We start from the raw sequence: 22,724 nt of genomic DNA on the forward strand, positions 1-22,724 counted from the left end.
CAGTTCATCTCACTCCCAGCTCTTTGCCCATACCCCTGCAATTTTTATTTTTTTTATACATGCTTATTGTTCTCGCCCTCCAGTGTAAGCATCGTAAGTGGGCCTTATTTTTACATGCAAATTATAGGCTATTTTTGCGCACAGATCTCCAACAACGAGCGTATACAGTATTTTCTGTTGTAAATGCAGTCGTGCGGCACGAGATTCAGCAGCGCCACTTTGAAAAATAAATTACCTGAGAGCTCAAAAACAAAATGACAGGACGAAATCGTCGTGGGGTTCGCGATGCCCAATCAAATAATTGCAATTTACGTTTGAAACTTATGCTAACTCTGGAACTGTGGAGTATTCAGCGATAGAAAGTATCCGCAATTTCCTCAAAAGCACTGTCCTGTTTAATAGTAACCCGTTCAGAAGGAGTGTCAATGAAAATCTACACCTGCCAGCGCTTTATTTGGACTGATCCTGCCTGCTGCAGCTGCCCACGCAAACCCCAGTTTAGCGCCAAGCAGCTCACATCAATCAATTTCACTGAAGCTGAATGTGAGTAACCCGGCGGTGACGTCACCGAGCCCCGCCCCGAGAGGGCATCACCATTGTGACGTCACAATAGCGGACGGGTAGAGCCGCCGCTGATTGGTCGGCGACGAAATGGCAACAAGAGCAGGTGACGCGAATTCTTGGAAAGTTCCTGGAAAGCAGCGCGTGCGCTTCTGCCTCAAATCGTGGCTGAAACTTGGTAACAAGGAGCTTTGCAGTTCGAGAACCAGGTCTGCCTTCTAAAAAAAATGCAAATGTTTGCACCCAGTAACTCGCTGCATTAAAAAAAGGGAAACTTACCGGAGTAGCATCCCTCACTGCACACACAGAGATCTGCCCAATCCAGCCTTTGTATTAATCAATGATGCTCTCTCCAACAATTCCTTGTTTGTCAACCATTCTCTCAAAACACTCAAGTACACAGTGCTTGCATTTGTTGTTTGGTGGGGGGGCGGGAGTGAAAACTTAAACTGGAGGCGTTGGAGCACGTAGGCGTGCCTCAGATTTTAACACATTCGGTGATGCTTTGTAAGGGGACCTGAGGTTTCATCTGACCATTTTGAGTGAAGACTCGGTCTGCTTTCAGCCCCGGGTTGGTGCGTTGCGGCTGTTATCGCCACGTGACCTTTTGATTTCAAGTTCCTCTATTTTGTTTTCGTTGTTTGAGGGGGGAAATGTCGTTCGCCATGACTGGTAGATACGCCTCGTAAATCTTACCTTCCTCTTACTCGGATATGTCAGTTGAATAATTGAGAGAAGCCGAAAGCTAAACGGCCTGTGTGTTTTAAGTTCAGTTTGTGTCGCGCATCACTGCAACTCAGGGTTTCATTGGGCCAGTTGGAGATGAACGAGACCTTTTGTTCAAAGGGTTAAATTAATTCCAAGAATCAGAAACGAACAAAAGATTTTTTTTCCATTTTCGTTTTTTCTGTATGCGCCTCGTGTGCTTCGACTTTGCCTGTCGCAATCGACAGGGTAGAATTAGGCCGAATCTATTCATTAGTGGCTCGCTGTTATTAGTAGAGTTAGCCGAGGTAACTGAGCTTGTCCCCAGGCTCGCACGATGTTTGGAAGCCACTGAACCAGGTTACAAGACGAGAAACGCTCCGTTTAACGAAAGGTGTGTGTTTGTGCATGCTAATGTTTTACAACCGTCACACATGGGGAATATATTGGTTCGGTGCTCAGAAACACGCCTGTGGGGGTGGGTGGGGGGGAAATGAGTTCATATAAATGATTTATTTATGAATTAGCTACAACGAATGTGCTGGCAATATCATTTTGTGTACAGGAACTGGGTCCTAATGAAATCGTTCATGTCTGTGGGAAATTGCGAATCTTTATATCGGAGCGATTGATTTTTACTCGAAAGCATTTTTCGGTCTTGCCTGCATAAATTAATAGATTACTACTGTAGTAAATGCGGCTGCTCTTTTGATCGTGGTTGGAAAATGAAGCTGAATTCCGAAAAGATGCTGGAGAAAATGTGAATGAGTTTAGAGCTATATTTACGGCCGGTTAAGATATTGGTGTTCAAATTTGACGATTTATTTTGAAGTAGCGCATTGTATTAGAACTTCAATGAGTGAAGAGTTTGCATCAGTTTCATTATTAACAATCTTTCTCCTTTTCCAGATTTAGGGCGATATAAACCAGCACTTCCCAGCCGATGTAAACGTTTAAATTGAGGTGCGATCAGCGGTCATTCATATTCAGATCTATGATCTGCCAGGAGAAAGCAGTAACCCCGCTGTCCTCCAGCAACTCTCTTCAAGACCCACTTGACCTCCGGGAAGGACATTCTGACTTGTTCCGTATCTCTTGCACCATGAGTCATTTGGAGCTCACAGGTACAGTGAATATGAGGATTTTAAATAATGAGTATTTGTCGATGTGCAGGTCGGCTTGTGAATGGATCTCTTTAAAAATGGACTGGAGTGAAGTAGCCCCTTTGTTTGACTATAGAGGAGTGCCCAGTGTTTTCCTTTCCATGAAAAAAGATCTAACACCAGGTATTTAAGTAAATTCTCGGTTCTCATAAATGTCCAAAAAATCATTTTTAAATGCAGTATATTTTATCCCAGATATATCTCGCCACAACGCTGTGCTTAATGATTGAATGGCCATCTCACATCTACGCGCGTGACATCTGAATTATAGGAAAGTTGATTAATTCTAACAGTGAACATTTTCTTGCAAATGCAGAGATTTTCGTTTCAAATCCTTGTAACGTTTTTGAGTATTATCAGCACGTTGAATGTTTGGTGTCTGAAGCTGTCCATGTAGACAGCAGGTTCTTTCATGTACAGAAATCCGAAAGATTAGTTTTCATATATATTACACTAATTCATGTGCCGTTCTATTAGAAAAGTGAGAGAATGGAAAATATTTAGGAATGATTCTTTTCCCATTTGTTCTTTCGGAAATTAACATTGACTTTGCAAATTATTCAATGCTATATTTCATTTTGAACTGTAATAAATTCAGATTTCAAATGGATTTCAGTCAGTAAGGAAGAGCTTTGCATGTCACTATTTAAGAATATGCAAAGAGGATACATATTTTTAAAAGCTCACAGTTACTGAGTAAAGATGCATTTTTGTTTGCCCCAACATCATCAAAAAGAAAACTGTGAGGCTGTAAGTTGAGCTAGGTAATATCATGTGAAATGACAGAAACCTAAAGACCGATTAAACTCTTTCTTGAAATAAATAGTGCAGTAGAGAATTATTAATGTCTGACTGGCGACATAAAACACCAAGTGCAAAGTGTTAATGTAAGCAACTGTATAAACAGGACTATTGTAAGCTAAGAAAACAAGGTGTATTATTTGGAGTAAAAGGCTCTTCATTTTTGTATGTTTTGTTTTATTTACCAGCTCTAGCATAAATATTATTGAATTTCTCTTAATAATGGGAAGTTATACAAAAGACTTGATTATAATAGCAAATTTTGATTTGCAAATAGAGAATAAAAAGAACATTTGTTTAATCTTCTTGACAAGCTGTGTTCTAATACATCTCATCCTAACTCTGACACTAACAACTTGATGAGCACATAATCATTCTTCTATTTCTGTGTAAGTGAAAGTAAACTACAAATGTGTAGGTCTACTCTTAGAGGTATTCTATGATTAGTTTTGGCCCTCTCTCCTTTTGTAGACACACAAATGTAAAGACTAAATTTACTTCAATTCCTTCATCTACTATTAGGTTTGTAATTCTACATAAACTGCACCCCCCCAATCCCCAACCTCACAATGATGTCTGTATTGATTGTTCGTCCAAATCGATTCACAAAATGACACACCTGAAGTGTGAAAAGGGCATAAAAATGGCAAATATTTTGAATTGAATATGTCAAGAAAAATGAAGGATAGTCTTCTTTGGCCTCCTTATCTCGAGAGACAATGGGTAAGCACCTGGAGGTGGTCAGTGGTGTGGAGCAGCGCCTGGAGTGGCTGAAGGATAGTAATGGAAATGTTATTAGTTATAGTAAGTTCTCCCTGTGTCTGCGTGGGTTTCCTCCGGGTGCTCCAGTTTCCTCCCACATGTCAAAGACTTGCAGGTTGTTAGGTAAATTGGCCATTATAAATTGCCCCTAGTATAGGTGGGTGGTAGGGGAATATAGGAACAGGTGAGGATGTGGTAGGAATATGGGATTAGTGTAGGATTAGTATCGATGGGTGGTTGATGGTCGGCACAGACTCGGTGGGCCGAAGGGCCTGTTTCAGTGCTGTATCTCTTTAAAAAAAAAAGTAAAGCAAAGAATGGAGTGGGGTATAATTTGACAATTTGTACCATTTAGGCTGTAAAAGTACTAAATAAGGAAGACACTGCAGGAACTCTGGCACAAATCATCCAGAAATCTCTGAATGCTGGAGAGATACCTAAGGACTGGAGAAAGGCAGATGTTGTTCCTATTTTAAAAAAAATAACAGAAGTGACCCAGGAAACTACCAAAGAGTTTGACATCCATTGTGGTTAAAGTTATGGAAACACTTAAAGATGGTGCATATGGATAAAATAAACAAAGATAATGTGGGATAGTGGAGAGGAGATCTTGTCAATCTAATTTAGTGGTTTTCTTTGTTTTGTGACAAAGGAGCTTGATGGGGGTAAGATAGTGGATGTGGTGTACTTAAATTTATGAAAGGCCTTTAATACAGTTCTTTTGGAAAGGCTGGTACTGTAAATAAAGCAGGAATCAGGGGAACTATTTTATAATTGTTACATATTTGGTTGACCAATAGAATCCAAATGATTCTGGTACAGGGATTGTCATCGGCCTGGGAGAATATTACTAGTGAAGTCCCATGGGGGTCTTTTTATGGCATTGGCATCTTTTATTTAATATCTTCATAAACTAGCTGGAACTATGAATCAGAAGCACAAAATCATAGAAACATACAGCACAGATTGAGATCATTTGGCTCATTGTGGCACTAGCTTTTTGCAAAAGCAGTCATGCTTAGTCCTACACCACGACTTTTTATCCAGAACCCTGTAAGTTCCTCATTCTCAAGTCACTGTGCAACCTCAGGTGGTAGATTCCAAAAATAAACAAGCTAAACCAGAGGAGGTTTTGAATATAGTTGGAAATTAGGCAGACGGGTAGCAGATGAAATTCCAGGAAGAGAAATGCAAAGTGCTTCATATGGCGACAAAAATTCCAGGAAGGTTCTGTTACTTAAATGGAAAGAAAATAATGTACGTAGAAAACGAAAGAGATCTGGGGGTCCTGATAAACAACCAATTGAAGCTATCACAACAATGCTCAGTGGATTAGAGTATGTAAATTGGGTATGTTCTCACTGGAAAAGCGGAGGTTGTTTTGGATTCTAAAGGGACTAGATAATGTAGACCATGACAAGTTATTTCACTTTGTCCAAAACAGTAGCACTAGAGGACACAGCCTGTGCTTGAAGGGGTGTAAATTCAAAATGAATCTGTGGAAACATTGGGTCATAATTTTCTGTAGGAGTGAATCTAATGGTGTTTACCATTCATTAGACTTGCCCTTGCATGTTTAGCTTTCTAAAGTTTTTTTTACATAGTTGCTGAAAGTGCGAGCTGATAACATCACAGCAAGAAAGACTGAGCATTTTGAACCTGAGTAAACAGGGCAGGCAACTCCTTAACCAATCAGTTTGAAGGATTGTGAAATTAGCAGTATAAGGACTGAGAAGGAAGTGTAAATTAGAGTGGATGAAATCAATGCTAAAACAGGGGTACAGAAAAAGAAATAGAGAGGGAAAGAAAGATTGAATTAAGAGAGAGGGGAAAATTTCCTGAAAGCAAAAGTTTAAAACATTTTTTTTTAAATCTACATTTTTAAGATCTCCAACAATTAAAACCTGAAGTAATGAGACTCTACACTTGTCATAGTTAATTTTCAGTGCCAGAGAGAGAGTGACTGACATTAATTAACATGTATTATGTTGTTAAAAGGATACTTAGACTGACATGGAGAAGACTTGACTTTTTGTGGTGATCTTAGTTTGTATCTACCATGAAATACAGCAATTTTGCGCCAATCAATGCATTTGAATGGGGAGTGGTGTAACTCAGACAGCAACGTTTGGATTCTTGAGTTTAATCATACCCTTGCCCTACACCTGAATTTGTTGTTCCAAATAACGGCAAGCACCATTGGTCTCATGGTTATTTTGACAGCAAATTATGGCCGATTATTTCAGCGAGTGAAACAAGATTCCTGGGGAGACGGTGAAAGCAGAAATTATTGATTTATTCAAATGCAAATTAGATGTATTTCAGAAAATGATAATTTTGGGTACAGTATATGAGTAATCTAAGATGTGAATACAATAGGTGTAACATGCTTGGGGGCACAGGTAACCTTGGCATGTGGCTTCCAAAGCTTTCCACCACTAGGGGTGTCCTCACCTCATATCTAAGTCTGTTATAGACTAATTGATAAAGATTAATTGCTATCATTAGTCAGCAGCTTCATATCATTCTGTCATGTGAATGCAAGGATGGTAGAAGGCAAAATAGATGGACCATAGTCTTATTTTTGTTCAGGAATTCTATGATCCAACACATATCATAGTAGAGAGGGAAAAAATCAGATTTATGCTTTTAAAGAAGATCTCTAGTGGTGTGTGGATTCTTGGATGGCCCTCACTATTTCAATTAATCAAACTCGGATCTAACTTTCCAGTGCTAAAGATCGCTGGTTTGTTTGTAATGCCCTTTAATTCCTGATTAAACAGCACTTTCCCTTTTCATCAGATTCAGGCTGCTTCTAGGAAAAGCAGTCCAAAGTTCATAGCAGCTCAGTTACAGCAAAGGAATGAAATAATAAAGCTGTTTTTTACAGTGGCAAAGAGGTTACTGGGAAAGTAATCAGCAATACTGTGCCAAAAAACTGTAATGCTTATGCAAGCTCCCCATGACACAAGGTTCCTGTTTAATGTTTTTTTAAAAAAAACTTACGAAGCAATAATACTTAGTTTGGGTGTATTCAACAAGCTGATTGTCACCACCAGTATCTTCTTTCTTTGTTTGTCTGTCTTGAAGTGTTCCTTATTTTTTTCTTAGTCTGTCTGTCACATACTTTGCTCTTTTTTTATTTATGATTAAAAGAGAGGGAAGTTTAGCTGAGGGGAGAAGTTGAGTAGGATGACAGTTGATTGTGCAGGGGAAAAATTAAAAGAGTGAACAACTTTAAAATAGTTTTTTTAAAAAAAAGCTTAAAACTTAATATTTTTTTCAAGAAAACTCTAATTAGTGTTAAAACAACAATAGGGAAGAATGGGCGTAGAAAAATAAAACAAAACGATTGTGTGTTCCTTGTTGGGATTTGATTGTTCTCTGGGTGATTGGTTCATGCTGATCATGTGATCAATTACCATTCCTAGTGTCATTCTACAATAATACATTCTATAGATTGAATTATCTGTTGGTTTTGGAAAGCAGGGAGATGGTTACAATTGCCAAAAGTAGATATTTGTCCAGGATAACAACACTCATATAATTACCTGCTCAGTGACGCTCAGTTTGGGTTCCGCCAGGGCCACTCAGCTCCTGACCTCATTACAGCCTTGGTTCAAACATGGACAAAAGAGCTGAACTCAAGAGGTGAGGTGAGAGTGACTGCCCTTGACATCGAGGCAGCATTTGACCGAGTATGGCATCAAGGAGCCCGAGCAAAACTGGAGTCAATGGGAATCAGGAGGAAAACTCTCCACTGCTTGGAGTCATAACTAGCGCAAAGTAGGATGGTTATGGTTGTTGGAGGTCAATCATCTGAGCTCCAGGACATCACTGCAGAAGTTCCTCAGGGTAATGTCCGAAGCCCAACCATCTTCAGCTGCTTCATCAATGACCTTTCTTCAATCATCAGGTCAGAAGTGGGGATGTTCGCTGATGATTGCACAATGTTCAGCACCATTCGTGACGACTCAGGTACTGAAGCAGTCCATGTAGAAATGCAACATGATCTGGACAATATCCAGGCTTGGGCTGATAAGTGGCAAGTGCCACAGAGTGCCAGGCAATGACCATCTCCAACAAGAGAGAATCCAACCATCTCCCCTTGATTTCAATGACATTATAATTGCTGAATCCCCCACTATCAACATCCGAGGGGTTACCATTGACCAGAACTGAACTGGAGTAGCCATATAAATACCATAGCTACAAGAGCAGGTCAAAGGCTAGGAATCCTGAGCGAGTAACTCACCTCCTGACTCCCCAAAGCCTGTCCACCGTCTACAAGGCACAAGTCAGGAGTGTGATGGAATACTGTCCACTTGCCTGGATGGGTGCAGCTCCAACAACACTCAAGAAGCTCGACACCATCCAGGACAACCAGCCTGCTTGATTGGCACCCCATCCACAAACATTCACTCCTTCCACCACTCACGCGCAGTGGTAGCAGTGTGTATCATCTACAAGATGCACTGCAGCAACACACCAAACTCCTTAGACAGCACATTCCAAACCCATGACCTCTACCAACTAGAAAGGCAAGGGCAGCAAATGCGTGGGAACACCACCTGCAAGTTGCCCTCCAAGCCACTTCACTTTCGCTAGGTCAAAATCCTGGAACTCCCTTCCTAACAGCACTGTGGATGTACCTACCTCACATGGACTGCAGCAGTTCAAGAAGGCAGCTCACTACCACCTTCTCAAGGGCAACTAAGGATGGGCAATAAATGTTGGCCTCGCCAGCGACGTCCACATCCCATGAATGAATGAATTAAAAAAAAAAGGAACTGTATGTGTGACTTTCCTATGTGGCATTGACTGCTATCAGCCAGTTCTTTCCCCTGGTTTCCATGATATAATTAACAATCTCAGTGCAGAGAAAAGTATTCCCCTCTCCAAAATCAGGCAGAGACAAAAACATGTCCCTGGCTTGCAAATTGATTTTGAGTGACTGTGTAAAAACTTAAGGTTCACCATATTTTGTTTATTACTAATTTATAATAAATGCAAGAGGCTGTTGTGAGCAACAAAGGAATATTAGTGTTCTACCTAATGCAATATGTTTCTGTGATTCTTTTAGTATCACAATAGACCAATCAATACAAAAACATTCTTTATCAATGAATTAAACAGGTTTGTGACTGCACTCTTGCTTACCTGGTCCTAGAAGTGCAAGATATCAAAGTAAAAATGATAACTATAGAAACGTCTACACAACTTAAGCTTCTGTGATGTTTTAATTGGTAAATGCACTACTTGGCTTAGAACTGAGTTATACATAACAGGAAGTTTCTGGGTTTGCACTGCTTTCTGCTGGGGTAGTGGTTGAGGTGATACATTTGGTCTCTGCCATTTGGTTAGGGAGGAGAAAATCTGCTAGTGTTCCCTGTCCCAACCAGTATTTAGTTATTCCTGCTAGGAGGTGCTCTGCAACACACTGTATGGCTGAATAGTCTTTGAAGACTTACAGTCGAGGCTCGTAAGTAATGTTCAGGTGGATGAGGTACTGGAGGTGGGATTGCCTATCTCTGTGGAACTATTTCACAGACTGAATCAACACCTTTGGGCGAAGAGGAAAAATAATGGGAGGGCTAGGAGGAAACAATACAAACCATAAAATTAAATTTGATGTTAAACTATAGGAAGCCAATAATACCACAGAAATTACATCACATCCTCAAACTGTCTATTTTTCTAGTATGCAATAAATCCAGTTACCAGAAAGAGTGCATTGTGCTAGTCTTGGCTCTTTATATTTAAAAAAATCTTATTTAACAGACACACGAACAGTTAAATAACTGGGAGCATTTGGTGTAAAATGTACAGTGATTTGACTCTTTGTGAGGATGGTAATCTTTGTTATTTTGGTGTGTTTTACGTTGCCATTCAAGGACAATTCATTTTGAAATTTGAAACTGGTTTGGGCAATCTTAAGCTTATTCCTTATGGAGATAGGTCTTTGTACAAATGCTACCTCTAATTTGGCGTTGAACTGGTCACTGGGATGTCTGGTGTGGCGAGTGTGAATGTTTACACCAGTGAATTAGGTTTGGTCTTGTGAGGTTGGAGTTAAAGTGTGTTTTAGGAGTAAAAAAGCACTCGCTTACTGTATCTAGCTATACCTGGGCCAGAAGTGTCTGTTGCTATCAATGGGACAAGCCATTCAATGTTTGGCAAGACTTTGGACTGAAAGGAGAAGCTACATTTGCTTTTGAATGTTGTGATTTTAACAGTGTTCACCTAAAGTGCATCTAGTCAGTAAAAGTGCAGTTGCTCTAGTGTTGTGTGTAGTCCAGCTTATCTTTTTAAAAATGAATCAAATAGAAAAAGAAATAACTGTCTCGGAAGTGTACCCTTAAGTTGCACAATTTCCTATCTTCTGAATAATTTCATAGAGGTTGCATTATAGTTTACAATAAAGATGCTTTAGCAGGATGGATGGCTTCAATTAATACAGTTTTGTGTTTTTATTTGATTTATATAAACAGCTGTGGAGAGCTTCATGCTGTAATGTGTGAATGGGGTTGTTGTCTAGCTAAACATAGATGTTTTAGCATGATGTCATTCCTGCTGTGCTGTAATTGTCCTATGTTTTAAAAAACTTTGCATGGTTTTTCTGAGTGTGGGCGGTGGAGACACTGGGCTGCTCTGTGTTGAGCTGGGTTTCTGGGTAATATCCCCTGTGAAGGTGGAGCTGTTTTTAACATTAATGTAAATACCCCTAATCTTACCATCCACCTTAATGATATATCTGGATGTATTTCAAAAGCTTGCTGGATTGTCATCCATCATCTCAGAAGCATTTTTGTAACAGTCGACCTCCTCATTCCCTCTCTCTCTTCCTCCACCCCTGCTTCTCCGCCCCCCCCCCCCCCCCCCCCTTCCCCTCCTTCCACCCATAAATTGGCAGATAGCCGAAGCACAAACAGTTGCACTCTGTTCAGTCTCGTTTTCTTTCCAAATACAGGCTATTGCTTCATGTTGGTGATTAAGTTTCTTGACAGAAAAAAATACATAATTATGATTATGCACCTGGCCCTTTTTTATTTTGAGAATCCGTCCCCACAAGTTTGGGAAATCCAGATTCATGCAAGAGGTCACCCATCATCATGTTTGTATGCTTATTAAAAGTTCACTGTTTTTGCTTCCTTCTTTAAAAAAAAAAGCATGCTGTTAAAAAGGGGATTGAATATAAATGTATAAAAAATAAAGAATTATGGATATTTTTGTTACCTGCCTGAGTGCCATTTATACACCTCTGGAAACAATAATTATGGTTTCTTTTTCTTTCAAGTTTTTTTTTGTACTATTTCAGTAAATTGCAGTGCAGCAGCTGTTTTCACATAAAGCTTTCCAGGAATTTTCCACCAAAGATTTGTTTTCCAGCACCGGGCAGATGGAAATGAAAGCAAGGGAATAAAATCTGTTAAATTAGTTCATCTTAATTTTAGTTGGTAGCCTATTAAACATGTCTGTAGCCCAAGCCATGCATGACTGCTTTTCTTGGATGTTCTACTTTTAAAAGTAGTAATAGTTTGCATCGGCTCATTTTCAGGCATTTTTACCAGATGGTTATTTAGACAGTTATTTGCTGTTACAGTAAGATTCTCCACACACAGGAAAAATATAGCCGCAAACATTTAACATGGAGTAAATTAATTCATATTTTCGCAACCTGGGTTTACCAATCTATTTTTAACTCCTCATATAATCTGTTATCTCATGCATTCTCTCTGGCGGTCCAGATTTTTATATTAAATATAACACATAAATGGTAACAGTGCTTCCAAAGGGAATTGGATAAGCACCTGAAGAGAGAGAATTTACAGGGCTATGGGGAAAGGGCGTGGCATGGATCTAGCTGAGTTGCTCTTGCCAAGAGCTGGCATGGACATGATGGGCCAAATGGGCTCCTTCTGTGCTGTAACTATTCTGTAATTCTATGTAGATTTATCTTTTTTAATTGCATAATATAAACACTTATTATGTAAATTCTACATGGTGAACAATATTTAATTACAAATATTTAATTTGATTATAATCAATTTGATGCCTTTAAATTCATGTGGTTGGTCTCAGACTGGTAGGTAGGTGTTGGTTAATGCAATGCCCAGAAGGATTTTATGTGTTATTTATAATATAAAAAATCTGGACTGCCAGGGAGAATAAGGAGATTACAGAAGAACAGATGTGGAAGCTATGGAAAGGGTGCAGAGGAGATTTACTAGGATGTTGCCTGGTATGGAGGGAAGGTCTTACGAGGAAAGGCTGAGGGACTTGAGGTTGTTTTCGTTGGAGAGAAGGAGGAGGAGAGGTGACTTAATAGAGACATATAAGATAATCAGAGGGTTAGATAGGGTGGATAGTGAGAGTCTTTTTCCTCGGATGGTGATGGCAAACACGAGGGGACATAGCTTTAAGTTGAGGGGTGATAGATATAGGACAGATGTCAGAGGTAGTTTCTTTACTCAGAGAGTAGTAGGGGCGTGGAACGCCCTGCCTGCAACAGTAGTAGACTCGCCAACTTTAAGGGCATTTAAGTGGTCATTGGATAGACATATGGATGAAAATGGAATAGTGTAGGTCAGATGGTTTCACAGGTCGGCGCAACATCGAGGGCCGAAGGGCCTGTACTGCGCTGAAATGTTCTAATAAAAAAAAACTTAAGAGGTCAAGACAATGAGCAGTAGGTAGAAGATAAAGTTTAATACAGAACAAACATGAAGTAATACATTTTGAGAACACGAATAAAGAATGTAAGTGGCAAGTTTTCAATGCACTAGAGGTGCTATAGAATCTGGGTCTATAGATACACAAATCCTTAATGATGGTAGATAGGTTAAAGAAAAAGCCTGGAGAAGGTAAATGGGATTTGGAGGTTTATATCAAGAGGGATTGAACAAAACAGCAAAGAGGTCTTGACGACTCTGTACAAAATTATAGGCCAGATCTGGAATGCTGTATGCAGTTTTGAGCTCCTTGCCATAGGAAAGATACAATAGCCCTGGAGAAAGCAAAAAGGATATTTACCAGAATGATACCAGGGATAAGGGGACTAAGTTGCAAGAAAAGATTAGAGCTGAATTTTCTCTAACTAGAGAGTTGGGAAGGGTGTGTTTGATAGAAATGTTTAAAATGGTAACAGAAAACAACAAGGTAGATACAGATAAGTCATCTCCATTGTTAAATAAATTTGAAGACAAGAAACTCGACTTTAAGGTAAATATAGATACAGAAATGTGGAGATTAGAAGAAATTTTCTGATGCAAAGACTTGTTGAAATATGTAATGCTTTTTTATAGGTAGCAATTGATGCAAAGTCAATTACAGCATTCAGAAAGTTCCTGAATAAAGAACACAAAGGACTTGGGGGGAAAAAGCAGAAAAATGGAACTGTATAAATTCAGTTTCTGAGAGGAACTTGGCCTACTTTTTCTTGATTTTAGAATAGTTTTTGTTCTTCTTAAACTGCATTTGTTATTGATAAAAGTTTAATTGAAGAGAAAATTAAATGTTGAATGAACAACTGACACCTGCTTTGATTCATTCTCCAGATTCAGATGCAATGTAATAAAATAAAAGATGTGATTTACTCTATCCCTTCATTCTTTCTCTATTCAGGCTGGTATTGGGGAGCACTCACATCAATTGAAGCACGACAAATTCTGAATCAAACCACTGAAGGCACATTTCTAATCCGGGACAGCTCTAACCCGGATTATCTTCTAACTCTTTCAGTCAAAACAAGCTCAGGACCTGCACATCTTCGCATTGAGTACAACGAAGGAAAGTTTGGCTTCGATTCAGTGGTTTTGGCAAAACCAAAGCTCAAGAATTTTGAAGACGTGGTTGATCTTATCCAGCATTATGTTTTGCTGTCTAAAAGTGCCCAAACTGCACAAGACCATCAATCAATTGCACCAGTGACTAAAGATACAGTCATTCACCTGAAACTGACCAAACCTCTGTACATAGCAACACCTTCATTGCAACATCTATGTAGGATTATAATCAATAAAAGTACCAAGACGATCCAAGAACTTCCCCTACCCAGTAGATTAAAGGAATATTTATTAGAGTACCCTTTCCATTTGTAAGTCAGTCAACAGATAACCATTCCTAAAATGTGTGGGAGAGGAAATGACTATTATGAGTGTCAGAAGGGCTTGTTATACTGAGAAAATGTTCAACTGTTTCATGTTAACAACTGAACGAGAATGGTACTCTATTACGACGCACCCTGTAGATAATTAATTAAACTATTCACCATTTTTATATTTGACTTAATTTAATGTACAAGCAAATTTTACAGTTTCTTAGTAAAACAGTTTAGTTTACACTGTTTTTATGGAAACTTTTTGATTTTTGTCGACAGTTGCAGCTTGTAATGGTACATGACACATTGAATACGACTTGCATTTTGTGCATTATTCAGGGAATAGTTTGGCATCCAGTGATTCTTGTGTTACATCTGTGAGAGGATGGGAGGAGTCAAATGATGTAATCCTGCATTGCCAGGAAATTGTTCGAGAGATCGTGTTGAGGAGAGCATCATTACTAGATATTGCTGTGCCCTAACTTTCACCCCAACATCGAAAATGTTCTACTAGGAATAAAAGGATTGCTTAGCTTGCCATTGAGATTGATTTAGGACACTGTCACCTGGTGCTCCCCATAGTGACTCCCACAAACTACAAAATGGGCAAGCTCCTTTCATTGGATGGTTCTGTGACTCACTGTTGTGTGGCAAACTGGGCCATTCCCTGCGAAATTGCAGACGATGGCTCTCTCTAGGGGTTTTGTGGGGGGGATGTTAATCCACATTTGATCTTGCTTCCGGCCAGATTATGAACTGTAGATAACTTTTTCGAGCCGCATTCTCCACCAAAGTACACACATTAGCCAAAAGATTAGATGGCAAGCTAGCCAGCCAAAATTAAGCTACAGAAAGAGCCAAGCAATCTATAAAGAGAATTCTTGATGTTAGAGAACACTATGTGTAATGTGTTTTGAATTCTTCAAGCAAATGAACCAAAAGAATGAAGCACAAAAATTACTTGTGCATTGAACTTTTCCTGAAAACAAATCTCTGTCTAGATAGCACTAAAACGGATTTGGCCGGAATTTGTGCTTGTAATGAGGGTGAAACTGTCAGCACTCGCCGTCATTACTGTGTAAAACTGACAGCAACTTCTAGTGTCTGCGGACACTCAGTTAAATGTGGAAATCTGGAAGTTGCCGTCAGTCATACCCTGCTCCCCAACAGGGTGCGCTGTTGCAGTCTTAGCCGATGCAGTCACCATAGTCAACACAAGCAGTGATTTGACGTGAACTTCAACTTTTTGTGCACTATTATCGCTGTAAAAATGTTAAGCCTGCGATTTTAATGGCATTCTAAGTCATAATTAGTGCTGAACATCTTCACCGGCCGTAAGAACCTAATTTTGTAGGTGTGGGGTGTCATAATGTCCATTTCATGATTTAAAAATTCCATAAATTTTTTTTAAAATTTGATATTTCAGTTTCTACCTTAATCCCATGTGTATGTCCCAACCTTTATTTCACTCTATGTCAAATGATTAGAATATGAATGATAACCCTTGCTTTTTACTTCCTGGTTTACTATCTGAGAGTTTTTCAATCTGTTTGACTTGCTCACCCTACCCTGGACGCCATAAATCCAACTATAGATGGTGCCAGACTGGAAGTCCCGTCAGAACAGAGGAAATCAATGTTTGTAGAGCCTGCTAAATTTTTGTTGGCTGCTGTCTTCGAGGTCAACGGCGAGTGCTGTCCCTTCACCGCTGACCGTAAAACCTGGGCTATTGCGTTGCATTAGGCAATTGGAATGATGCCAGTAATGTACTGGTATCTGTAGATCAGAAAAGCAGTTGACTAATTGGCTTGCTGACGCCTAAGAATCCATGGAGCAAGGAAAGGTCACTCAGCTTGTAAAGCTTCTTCTGTCTTTTGTATGTGCATCATAAATAGCCACAGTATACTATGATCCACTTCTAGAACTGTAGTGCCATCTGTCACTGACTTGTTCAAATCTTAATCTTCCAATCTGCAACAAAAATCTGTTTTAGCTACCTCTGATGGATTTAGCAGGGGGCTATATACTATGTTGGGCATTAGTTTATCCCAGATATTGATTCAGTGCAAGAGATTAACTTGGAGCTCTGATTTAGCAAGCTGTAGGCTCACTTTGAAAGAATGTCCTCTTTACCTGCATTCTTGATTCTATTAAAACTTCTATTTTTATCTACAACTTACATTATTTGGCCCATTTACATTGCACATTTTTATATCAATTAGATATGAGAATTGTTTGTAATGTGCCAGATTCTGCTTGGATTCCGTTTAATGGAAGTGGTGGGAGATCTCAGTTATTCTGACACTACTTTGGTTTCATGTCCACTGCAGTATGACTGCACTCATACAAAGGTAGCTTTTTTTTAAAAAAAAGTTCATTTTTAAACTTTTTAGTGTTGTCAAAGAGGCAAATGTCCTGTACTGTTAGCTTTTAAAATTAAAAATAAGCAACATTTGGATGTTGGTAAGTGAGAGTTTGCATATGTCGAGCTTCACTTTGCCTGACCAGAGAGTGATGTGTAGCTGGAGTGTGACTCAACAGTACCGACTTTACATCGCGCTTAGAAAACAAAAAAAAATAGCAAAACCATAATCACAATAACGTAAAACTGTACAGCTCACAAGGAGGCTCTTTCTCTATAACCCTGCAATTTTTTCCTTTTCCAATTCTGTTTTGAAAGTTACTGTGGAATTTGCTTCCACCGCCCCGCCAGGCATATAAAAACAACTTGTTGCATAAACATTTCTCCTAATCGCATTAAATAACAGCAGTTTATTTTTTTTTAATCCTCAACTCATGTTCCCCTTCTGATTAAATTTTTTTATAAATTTTACCCTCTGACACCTCCATTTATGACTTATAAATTGGCCAAACCAACACAAAGGACTGATGAATTTCAATCGCAAATTATGTCCAGTGCAAATCGAGTTTCCGCAATTTTTTGCGCTAGTTTAAGAACATCGCACTGGAGGTTGACCTTGCCCTCAAAACTGGCTCCGCCCCAGATTAAATTAATCGCCACTGCTAATTGTGCCCATTTCCAGATGTTCAAGGAGGCTTTTAAAATTTTGGTTAATATTTTCTGGCACAGGGACACCAGTAGGCATCGTTTAAGAGTTTTTAAATTGTTTTTCAATTTACTAAGAAGCTGACAATTGTGCACCAGCTTTTAAAGTCATTTTCAGTTGTTTAAAATAAGTTGGTTGATTAGACACACTTGCTAAAACAGTTTTGGTGATAAACCCATTTTCAGCTGCATTAATTAAATTGCACCAAATTACTCTTACATATATCAAGGAATATTTTTTAATGCAAAAAATCTAAAACGTCGCTTAATTGCGATGGTCCCTGGCAAATTTTATGTTCTGTTATATGCAAATACGTGGAAACCTTGAAAACTAGTGTCATGTTGAGCGCAATATGCGCCTGGATTGCCAATTGCACACGAAACTGAAACTCCGTCCCATGTTTCAAAAAATCAATGTAGTATTACTACTACTATATTAACAACCTTAAAAGGTAAACAAGTGCATTGTGGCAGGACATCTTTAGTATGTCAGTATTTTTAAACGGGAAATTTGAACAAAAATAATTGTCCTTTTGGCAACTAAAATGTAATAATACTTTCAATTGCCTTTAATTATTTCTTTTATGGGTATCCCCTTTCACAATGCAGAACTAGTCCCAGCAGTTCCGAAGAAGGGTCACTGACCAGAAACGTTAACTCTGCTTCTCTCTCCACAGATGCTGCCAGAATTGCTGAGTATTTCCAGCATTTCTTGTTTTTATTCCAGTCGTGCTTGCTTGGGTTTTAAATATTCAAACCAAATATCTGAATTTTCTGAAGAAACCAGCTGCTTTACTTGAAGGCTCATTTCAAGCTATTTTAAGGTTCTCAGAGGAATGGCGTTCAATTGCATCCTAAAATATGTAAAGTCATTTTTGGAAGGTTAAAGGTGTGTGCTTTTAAATATATATAAAAATATCTGGCTATTTGAAGTTATAACTAATCCCTTGTGTGCCACTGATAATCTAATTGCAGAGCATAAAATAAGGGCGTGAGTTTACAGTGAATTTTGGCACTGAATCGAGAATGTAAAGGTCATTATTCCTACAGTACAATATATGATAGGATGGAGAAAATTATTAGCAAAATTGATGGCATTAACTCATAGTTGCTACATGTTAGCAGTTCTCCGTTATGTTTCTCTCTTACACCTGCCTATTAGTTGAAGTATATTATAATTCCTAGTCTTCAAAGCTAACTCTGATCTGATATTAATTTGGTTGGTGTGAAATTTAAAACAATAGTGAGGCTGCATTCTTGGTGTTGCTGTGGTAGAGGTTTTATGAAGTATAATTTCAATGTCTGGTCAAATACATTTCAACAGTTCCAATGAAAATGTTGCACTTGAATGACACCTGACATCGCTGAAGACTTTTCATCTTCTTTCCCAACATGACCCCACGGCTATTAAAGTTTTATTTTTCTGGGCAGTACATCGTACTATTCATGAGCCATTGGGCCTTTTATCCTCCATACTGAATACATTACAAGCTCTCCTGTCTGGAGCAAATGGCCAGTATGAGTAATACTAACTGGGTGCTGTTAGAAAGGCAGTATGGGTTGTTTTCTTGTAAATCTGTTTTATCCCCCATGGACCAGAAACCAAGCTAATACCATCATACTGTAAACTTTGTAACTATTAAAATTTTCCTTATTCATTGTTTTTCCAGAGAAATTTGTACTTGTCTTCACATGAAGACATTTGGAAGCAATACAAAGCTGTATATTTATTCTGAGGTTCAGGACAGTTCTTGCCAACTAAAATCCTTTGGTTAACCATTAAGTATACTGGAAGTAATGATTCTTAAACTTTAAGATTTTCTCTGTATCTTCTGTATTTTTAAATATGCTCAGAAAATGAGGCAAATTTAAAAACAAGCAAGCCAGGCATTGCTTCCTTGCAGACTGAGAATAGGGAACTACAAAACATCACAAGCAAAAGTATTTGCTATTCTAGATAATGAAGGTCAAACTAGGTAAGCAAAGGTTCCTTTTGAAACTTTTCTGCAGACATAACTGATACTATGGTCACCAGCCATTGCTGCACAAGTTGGGTATGTTGAAAACTTTTATACACTTTGAATGTAGATTGCATTCTCTTCCTCCAGTAAATACCTCTCACTTTGGCTCTTAATATTTGAAAAGTTCAAACTTTTTATTTAAGGGGCAGTTAAGTTGGCAGACCAAAGGATCAGCAAAATCAGAATATGAATTTATTTTGTAACATGATGCCCAATTTTCCTTAGAAAATAACCTCTTCTGACAGTTGCAAATGTAAATCTTTCTAACATTGTCATCTCTAAATTGTAGGGAAAAATCTCCAGTCTGAATTACCATGAAATATTGCATATACTAATCTACAGCAGAGCCAGATCAGATTTCTGAAAGTGGGTTGTTGGCTAAATAGAACTTTGCTAGACATAAGGCAGATCAGAGCCTCCACCACTTAATGGAATTAAAACATGTTCTTAAGTACACTTGGAACAGTGAATGTTCAATGTAGCAACAAAACCCACCCAGATTAGATTACTGTACATGTTAGAAATTGTGCTGTGCTTTCAATGGAGACTAATGTTTTTGGACAGGGACTTAAGAAAAAACTCTCTGCAGAAAATGATCAAAAAGCTGAGAAATTAGAATTTGAAATATATTTGGCTTTGAAAATGTGGAACAGAATATTTTATAAATTAATTAATACAGATATATCTAAAAATGAAAATTTTTGCAATTTATTTGCTAAGATTAGTTATTTAAATTTTAAATAGACAAATGATAAACAAGACTGTCTGAATTTATTGTGGTGTTCACGGCACTAGGGGTCATTTTGGGTGAAGTGGCAAAATTGAGCATTAAAATGTGACAATTTAAAAAAATTTAAGTGCTGCTGTCCGTGGTCCTTGTGCAACTTTAAAGCACGGAGGTTGACTTCTGCTGGAAACTTCAACAGCATTAGGTCCCTGGAAAAATTCGGTTCAAAACTACCCAGTGCATAATTTCACATAATGTTATAAAATCAATCAGTGCTGTGCAAAAAATATAAACCTACAAAATATTGCAGATGCTGGAGCTCTGAAATAAAAAATAGAAAATGCTGGGAATACACAGCAGGTGTGGCAGCATATGTGGAGAACATAACAGAGTTAATATTTCAGGGCGATGACCTTTCATTATCGACCTGAAACACCAATGCTGTTTATTCTCTACACGGGTGCTGCCAGACCTGCTGAGTATTTCCAGCATTTCCTGTTTTTATTTAAGTACAAACCTATGGCTGTTTCTTGAGTAACTTATTTGTTGAAGGTAATATCCATTAAAAGAAGTTGGTAATAGCTCAGAGTTTGTGGCAGTGCAGAGAAGTAAGACGCACTCTAATGCCGACCAAGAGCTAGCTGCTTTCCCATAAGGAATAAGTAAAACAACAATAGGCCAAGTCATAAAGGGCCCAGGGCACACTCGTATACTGTGGGATCATGACTATCAGTTATGATGTTTTGTGGTGGCATGGCACATACACAGTCTGTGTGATTAAATACCAAAGTGGAAAAACACAATGGATGTTAAGTGAGCAAAGTGGGATGGGGGATTGGAGGAAGGAATTGTGGTGCCTTGTTATTGGAGGTATTTAACATATGTCATCCCTGTAGATTTAGTGTGTTAAAATATCTTGACTAAATAGTTGGGAATTTTGGATATTACTATCGTACCAAATATTTTCAATTTTTCAGCCCCACCAGTAACATTTACAGGTGAAAGTTTTGTCTTTTTGAAAATCCGAAGGCTGTGAAATGTGCCCAGTAAAGCGCATCCTATTTTCTGAGTGGCCTTGCTTATAGGATGATAGGAAATAGGAGCAGGAGTAGGCCATTTGGCCTGTCGAGCCTGCTCTGCCATTCAAACAGATCATGGCTAATCATCTACCTCTACGCCATTTTCCCCCACTATCCCCATATCCCTTAATGTTATTAGCATCCAGAAATCTATTGATTTCTGTCTTGAATGTGCTCAACGATTGAGCTTTCACAGCCCCCTGGGGTAGAGAATTCCACAGATTCACCATCCTCTGCGTAAAGAAATTCCTCTTCATCTCAGTCTTAAATGGCCTACCCCTCATTCTGAGACTATGTCCCCTGGTTCTAGATTCACCAACCAGGGGAAACATTCTATCTACATTCACCCTGTCATGCCCTGTAAGAATTTTGTAAGTTTCAGTCAGATCACCTCTCATTCTTCTAAACTCTGGAGAATACAGGCCCAGTTTCTGCAATCTCTCCTCAGGACAATCCTGCCATCCCAGGGATTAGTCTGGTATGGTTTGGGTGGAGATAAGAAATAGCAAGGGAAAGAAGTCACTGGTGGGAGTAGTTTATAGGCCCCCTAACAGTAGTTACACTGTGAGACAGAGTATAAATCAAGAAATACTGGGAGCTTGTAGGAAAGGTAATACAATAATCATGGGCAATTATAATCTTCGTATAGATTGGACGAATCAAATTAGCAAAGGCAGCCTGGAGGATGAGTTCATAGAGTGTATTTGGGACAGGTTCTTTGAACAATATGTTCTCGGAGCAGGCTATTTTAGACCTGGTAATGTGTATTGAGACAGGATTAGTTAACGTCCTCATAGTAAAAGATCCTCTAGGCAACAGCGATCATAGCATGATAGAATTTCACATCAGTTTGAGGGTGAGCTTGTTTTCAGTTTGTGGGTGAACTGTTACTCCAGGGCACAAGTGGCACATAATAGTAATGTAGTGCAGCTTACCTAGGGAAGATGGAGGTGGACGAGTTGACGTTACTCAACGCATCCTTCTTGAATTACAAATCATAGAAAGTCTGAGACTCTATCAGCTTTCTAATTAGAGGATGATGCTTAGGAAGAAAGACACGGCATATAGAATGGGAATCAAAAAAACAATCAGTACTGCTGAGCTGATAGCCAGCTTTTCAGTTAAAAGACAAATGATAACATTGAGATTTATTCTTTAATTATGAGTAAGATAGACTGTTAATGGGAAATGGGCTGTATTGGGAAGCAATTTATTGCTCCCCTTTTATTTGCAACCTATAACTGTACTTCATATCGTCAAAGAAAATCACTTAAAATGTTAGGTACATTTTTTAATTGCATCAGTGCTGTACCTCTGAGGCGGCTTGCCAGGTCAGGCTTGAGATGTGCTCAACTACTATCAGCCACGGGTTCAGTCAGTGATTACCCACCTACCTCTGACTAGCATTGGCATCCTTTTCATGCATTCTGTTTGAGAGCTGCTAATTCCGCTGTATTTAAGATCCAGCTGAAACTCCTCAGGGATACCACATTGAAACTAATTTCTCTTAACAGTTACGAAGTTTTAAAAGAAAAACAATACAAATGTGGATAAATTATACAGACGGAGTATATCATGTTGAAACCTTTCCTTTCTTTAATGATTGCTAATTGTCCCTTTGAATCTGTTCCACCCAAGCAGCTGATGCTACTGTTGACTGATATGCAGTCATATTATTGCAGTAATCCGCTGGTAATTGTTGATCCTGTGTCTGGGTGCTATTATCATGCAATATTTTA

At 38.7% G+C, this 22,724-nt stretch overlaps 1 protein-coding gene across 4 annotated transcripts; it reads left to right on the forward strand.

Annotated features, from left to right (window-relative positions):
* The first annotated feature begins 642 nt into the window (after positions 1–642).
* LOC137383857 (suppressor of cytokine signaling 2-like) lies at positions 643–19,850 on the forward strand. Of its 4 annotated transcripts, none has more exons than XM_068057168.1 (3): positions 643–770; positions 2,176–2,390; positions 13,617–19,850. In XM_068057168.1, the coding sequence occupies exons 2-3, from the start codon at positions 2,261–2,263 to the stop codon at positions 14,090–14,092; spliced, it is 606 nt and encodes a 201-aa protein (XP_067913269.1). In that variant the 5' UTR covers positions 643–770; positions 2,176–2,260; the 3' UTR covers positions 14,093–19,850. The 4 variants fall into 4 exon arrangements, with proteins under 4 accessions (XP_067913269.1, XP_067913266.1, XP_067913270.1 ...); XM_068057165.1 differs by lacking the exon at positions 643–770 and adding an exon at positions 1,033–1,660; XM_068057169.1 differs by lacking the exon at positions 643–770 and adding an exon at positions 1,208–1,233.
* The last annotated feature ends 2,874 nt before the right edge of the window (positions 19,851–22,724 follow it).

The sequence above is a fragment of the Heterodontus francisci genome, chromosome 25, assembly GCF_036365525.1.
Source record: "Heterodontus francisci isolate sHetFra1 chromosome 25, sHetFra1.hap1, whole genome shotgun sequence".
Classification (NCBI taxonomy): domain Eukaryota; kingdom Metazoa; phylum Chordata; class Chondrichthyes; order Heterodontiformes; family Heterodontidae; genus Heterodontus; species Heterodontus francisci.